This window comes from Otolemur garnettii, unplaced genomic scaffold (assembly GCF_000181295.1).
Source record: "Otolemur garnettii isolate 467f Iridium unplaced genomic scaffold, OtoGar3 scaffold00042, whole genome shotgun sequence".
NCBI classification, from domain to species: domain Eukaryota; kingdom Metazoa; phylum Chordata; class Mammalia; order Primates; family Galagidae; genus Otolemur; species Otolemur garnettii.
In genome coordinates this window covers 317,403-322,939 of record NW_003852437.1, presented here as the reverse complement: position 1 = coordinate 322,939, position 5,537 = coordinate 317,403, and the positions used below count along the sequence as shown (strand labels likewise).

At 39.9% G+C, this 5,537-nt stretch overlaps 1 protein-coding gene across 2 annotated transcripts in view; it reads right to left on the bottom strand.

The window, feature by feature from the left end:
* The window catches only part of LATS1 (large tumor suppressor kinase 1), a 54,201-nt gene that overhangs the window by 5,133 nt on the left and 43,531 nt on the right, over nucleotides 1-5,537 (bottom strand). For both annotated transcript variants that reach the window (XM_003790255.2, XM_023513528.1), the window contains 2 exons: nucleotides 2,423-2,605; nucleotides 2,122-2,228 (listed from right to left, as the gene is read on the bottom strand). In XM_003790255.2, coding sequence (XP_003790303.1) covers nucleotides 2,122-2,228; nucleotides 2,423-2,605 — 290 coding nt within the window. The remainder of the gene's footprint in view (nucleotides 1-2,121; nucleotides 2,229-2,422; nucleotides 2,606-5,537) is intronic.

Sequence of the window (5,537 nt, the reverse complement as noted above, 5' to 3'; positions counted from 1 at the left end):
GGCGAGCTATAGGCGCCGAGCCAATATTTCTTTTTTTTGAGACATCCTTAGCCCTCGGTAGACTGCTCTGGCATCATAGCTCACAGTAACCTCAAATGCTTGGGCTCAAGAGATCATCTTGCTTCAGCCTTCCGAGTAGGTAAGATTATAGGCACCCACCACAATACCCGGCTATTTTTAGAGACAGAGTCTCACTGTAGCTCAGGCTGGTCTCAAACTCCTGAGCCCATGCCATCTGTCCATCTTGGCCTACCAGAGTGCTAAGATTACAGGCGTGAGCCAGTGCCTGGCCTTATCACAGTATTTCTAATACCTGTGGCACTAATATCTATATACACGTATGTCTGTGTTCTTCTACTTGCGTATAAAACTCTATTGAGGCTAAACAAGGAGGAGATTGGGAAATTGATTCCATAACAATTGACCCCAATAGTTTATGAACTACTGGACTCACCAGCCAAACTGTACCATAGACTCTGAGAACATACCATAGAACATACCAAAGACTCTGAGAGTTGAACAAAGGAAGAGACCACAGCCTAGGGAGAAATCCGCTGAGCAATGAAAAGTCTTTGAAAATAAAACTGATATTGCAATCACAAGCCATAAAAGGCTGGTTGGAACTTGTGGCCTGAATTCAACCAGGTTTAATACCTGCCAAAACAAGGTCAGCATTTTCCACAAGGTTTGAATAAGACTCAAAGTCTCATAATGCAGTAATTCAAAATATGCAGGATATAATTCAAAATTGCTTGGCATACAAAGAACCAGGAAAATTTAGCTCACATAAGAAAAGACAGCTAGTGTTGTGATGACATAGGTATTACTGTAGAATTACCTGACAAAGACTTTAGCCATTATAAAAAATGTTCCAAATAACGGAGAACACTTGTGAAACAAAAATGTTTCAGCAAAGAAACTGAAGTACCAAATGGAAATTTCTGAATGAAAAAATAACCAAGGCTAAGGTGCCAGCCACGTACACCCTAGGTGGCGGGTTCGAATCCCCTGCCCAGACCCGCCAAACAACAATGACGGCTGCAACCAAAAAATAGCCGGGCATTGTGGCGGGTGCCTGTGGTCCCAGCTACTTGGGAGGTGGAGGCAGGAGACTCGCTTGAGCCCAGGAGTTGGAGGTTGCTGTGAGCTGTAATGCCACGGCACTCTGCCCAGGGGGACAGCTTGAGGCTCTGTCTCAAAAAAAAAAAAAAGAAAAAGAAAAAATAACCAAATACAAAATTCAAGGGATGAGTTCAATAGTAGAATGGAGATGTCAGAGGAAAGAGTCAATGAATTTGAAGGCAGGTTGACAGAAATAATATAGTCTCAAGAGCACAGAAAACAAAAATTTAAAGTATGAGCAGAAAATGAGTAGTACATAAAAATATTTGAAGAAGGCCAGGCACGGTAGCTTATGCCACCCACACTCTGGAAGGCCAAGGCAGGCAGATCACCTGAGCTCATGAGTTCAAGACTAGCCTGAGCTAGAGTGAGACCCCCATCTCTAAAAACAGCCAGGCATTGTGGTGGACTCCTATAGTCCCAGCTACTCTGAAGGCTAAGGCAAGAGAATCATTTGAGCCTAAAAGTTTGAGGTTGCTGTGAGCTGGGATGCCATATCACTCTACTCAAAAAAAAAAAAAAATTAAAGAAGTGGTGGTTGAACACTCCTCAAATCTGATGAAAGACAAAAACATATAGATTCGAGATACTCACTGAATACCAAACAGGATAAACCCCAAGAAATCCATGCTCAGATACATCACAACTACAATACTGAAAGCAGCATGAGGAAAATGATGTACTGCTTGAGGGGGTCTGAATGACTATGGATTTCTCATCAAATTATGGAGGACAGAAGGAAGTGGATACTTTAAATGCTGCAAGAACTGAAACCTGGAGTTGTATATCAAGTGATAATATTCTAAAGAAGGTAAAATAAAGACATTCTCAACTGAAGAAAAATTAAGAGACTATGTTGCCAACAAACTAATCTAAAATATTTACTTAAGGAAGTTCATTCTTTAACTCTAGATTAAGATGCTCTAAGTGAAGTACTAATAAAGTACTGTGGTACAGGGACTTTGTGATAATTTGTTTGACACAGATTCTATACTTTACCTTCATCTGTGTTTCTAATGGTGTTTTTGCCAGGAAAGGAGGCTGTCCCACCAACATTTCAAAAAGAATAACACCGACACTCCACCAATCACACAACTGTGTGTATCCTAAAATAAGATATCAAAGTTAGTTATTCATAAACACTCAAAAAATGCTCAGAATACAATCAAAATTAAATAATACTAATTTATATTATAAAATTAATACTTTCATTATAAACCTAAAAAATAAGGCATATTCCAGTGTAAATGTTGACTGGTCTACAGTCCTACTGAGATTATTTATGAAACAAATGTTTTACCTGTTCGTAGCAACACTTCAGGTGCAATATAATTGGGAGTTCCAACCAAAGAATGTGCTAGACATCGTTGGTGCTGACGTGCAGCTCTCCGCTCTAGTGGTTTCAGTCTATCTCCACATCTACAGTTTGAGGGATCACCCCATTCATTACTAAAATCCATGCTATCTTGCCGTGGATGGTCACCTGCTCAGTAAATAAATAAAGAAAAGAAACAAGGACAGAAGTAAACCTAGTCTGTTTAAACTTTTGCCATCTCAGTTTTGGATTAACAACATTCTTCCCTGTGACAAAATAAGACACAATTTATGCCAACTCACTGATGGTATTTATTACCAACTAGAGCTTGCTTTCTGAGATATTAATAGGAAAATTTTACCCTAAATAAAATTAGCCTAAGATTTAATAATTTACTCAGTGTTAAATGATAACAATGTAAGTCATGAGTTGATTAAGAATTTGTTATTCAGGACCATTACTACTCTAGATAAATTTTCAAACAAATTATTAGGTTATTAAGAAATGTCTGATTTTGGCTCGGCACCCATAGCTCACTGAGTAGGGCGCCAGCCACATACACAGAAGGTGGCGGGTTTGAGCCCAGGCCAGGCCTGCTAACAATGACAACTGCAACAAAAAAATAGCTGGGCATTATGGTGGGCACTTGTAGTCCCAGCTACTTGGGAGGCTGAGGCAAGAGAATCGCTTAAGCCCAAAGAGTCTGAGGTTGCTATGAGCTGTGATACCATGGCTACTGAGGGTGACATAGTGAGACTTTGTCTCAAAAAAAAAAAAAAAGTTTGATTTCCTTAAGTAGTAAGTTTGATAGTTGATACCTCTGACATTTCATTTTGACACTTGTTTTTTCCGTAGAGACAGAGTCCCACTTTATCCCCCTTGGTAGAGTGCCATGGCATCACACAGCTCACAGCAACCTCCAACTCCTGGGCTCAGATGATTCTCTTGCCTCAGCCTCCTGAGTAGCTGGGACTACAGGTGCCTGCCACAACACCTGGCTATTTTGTTTTTGCTTTTTTTAATTGTGAAGGTACATCCTCATCTTTCAAATACATGCTTTGGCTTGTGATTATCTTTCAAATATTTTGTAGAGCAATTTTTGTGAAACCATGGATAAACTGAAAATTCATGTTTTTTTAAATATGTATTCCATTGTAGAACTAATGCAGATAGCTTGAAATATCAATGAAGTGTTTAGGAAGGATGTGGCTAATGAATGTACAAAAGTTACATTGTGGTGATTTTAATTTTGAAAATGAAGCATGTGAGGGACCTGAAACCAAGATGGACAATGAGCTGAAAGCTATAGTGAAAGTAAATCCACGTCAAGTAGCAGAGTTTGATGTTAGTATTCCAACAACATTGAACCATTTGAAACAAACTGGCAAGGCAAAAAGCTGGATAAATGGGTGCTGAATGAATTAAGTTACCTACAGAAGAGACACTGTCTCAAAGCTCCTCTTTCTATGCCCTCTTCAAATGTAAAAGACTAACCATTTCTACACTGCATTGTTACATGTGATGAAAAATGGATTCTTTTTGACAATCACGAGCATTTGGTACAATGGTTGGATACGGATGAAGCGCTGAAACACAATACAAAACCTAAAGTTCATCAAAAGAGCTAATAATGTCTGGTTGGTGGCCCAGTATTGGTATTTATCCACTACAGCTTCATGAAACCTGGTCAATCAGTTACAATGGATGTCTACCGTACCAAATAGATGAAATGATGAGGAGGCTTGTGATTAAGATTGGTCAACAGAGAAACAGGCCAATCCTCTTGTAAAACAATGTTGTTAGACAAACACTGTTCGAAGCTGGACTTGGAACCCTCTATCATTCACCATATTCACCAGACCTTATACTGACTGCCACTTCTTTCAGGCTTTGGACTCCTTATAAGGAAAAATACTCAATTCTCAACAAGCTGTGGAAAGTGCCTTTTGTGATTTCATCACCACTTGCTGGAGCTAGGCTTCTTCGCTGCTGGTATAAACAAGCCATCATTAAGATGTCAAAACTGTGTTGATAGTGTAGGTGCACACTTTGATTAACTGTACTGCTTCTTCTTTGAGATATAATAAACTTGTGATATGAAACTGGACATTTCATATTTAATAATCTAAATAGATCAATGTTTCATTACTTTGATAAATGCCAATGATACATAAGAAAGGCAAAGTTCTTTTCTCAGGCAACTTACATTCTAATAGAGAAAGAAAGAAAATTACATATGTAAGAAACATAGTGATGCCTCCTACACAGAGAATCAACATACTCTGATGTGACAAATGTGACTGGACAGCTACATTAGACTGAATGGCTGTGGGGACTGATTGAGAAGTGACATTTAATAAGATGTAAAAACACAAGAAGGACTCAACTATTTAAAATCCCGGCAAGCCATTCCATACAAAAACAGCAACAGAGAAAGGACCAGTGCAGCTGATAAAGGGGAGAGGTAGGAAACAGAGAAGCCAATGCACATAAGTTCTGCAACAAAAGGAATGGTTTAGGCTCGGCGCCTGTGGCTCAAGCGCCTAAGGCACCAGCCACGTACACCTGAGTTGGCAGGTTCGAATCCAGCCCGGGCCCACCAAACAGTGACGACTGCAACCAAATAATAGCTGGACATTGTGGCAGGTGCCTGTAATCCCAGCTACTTGGGAGGCTGAGGCAAGAGAATCCCTTGAGCTCAGGAGTTTGAGATTGCTGTGAGCTGTGATGCCATGGTACTCTACCCAGGGTGACAGCTTGAGGCTCTGTCTCAAAAAAAAAAAAAAAAAAAAAGGTTTGATTACCTTGTACTCCAGGTATATGAAATGATATTGGAGTATTCTGATACAAGAGGATGACAAGATCTGATTTATTCATAAAAAACAAAAAAAGCAAACTCTGGCTGTTGTATGGAGAACAGATCATAGGGAGGACAAGAGTGAAAACAGAGACCAGTTAAGAATCCATTATAGGGCTCAGCGCCTGTGGTTCAAGCAGCTAAGGCACTAGCCACATACACCTAAAGTGGCGGGTTCGAATCCAGCCCAGCCTGCCAAACGACAATGATGGCTGCAACCAAAAAATAGCTGGGCATTGTGGC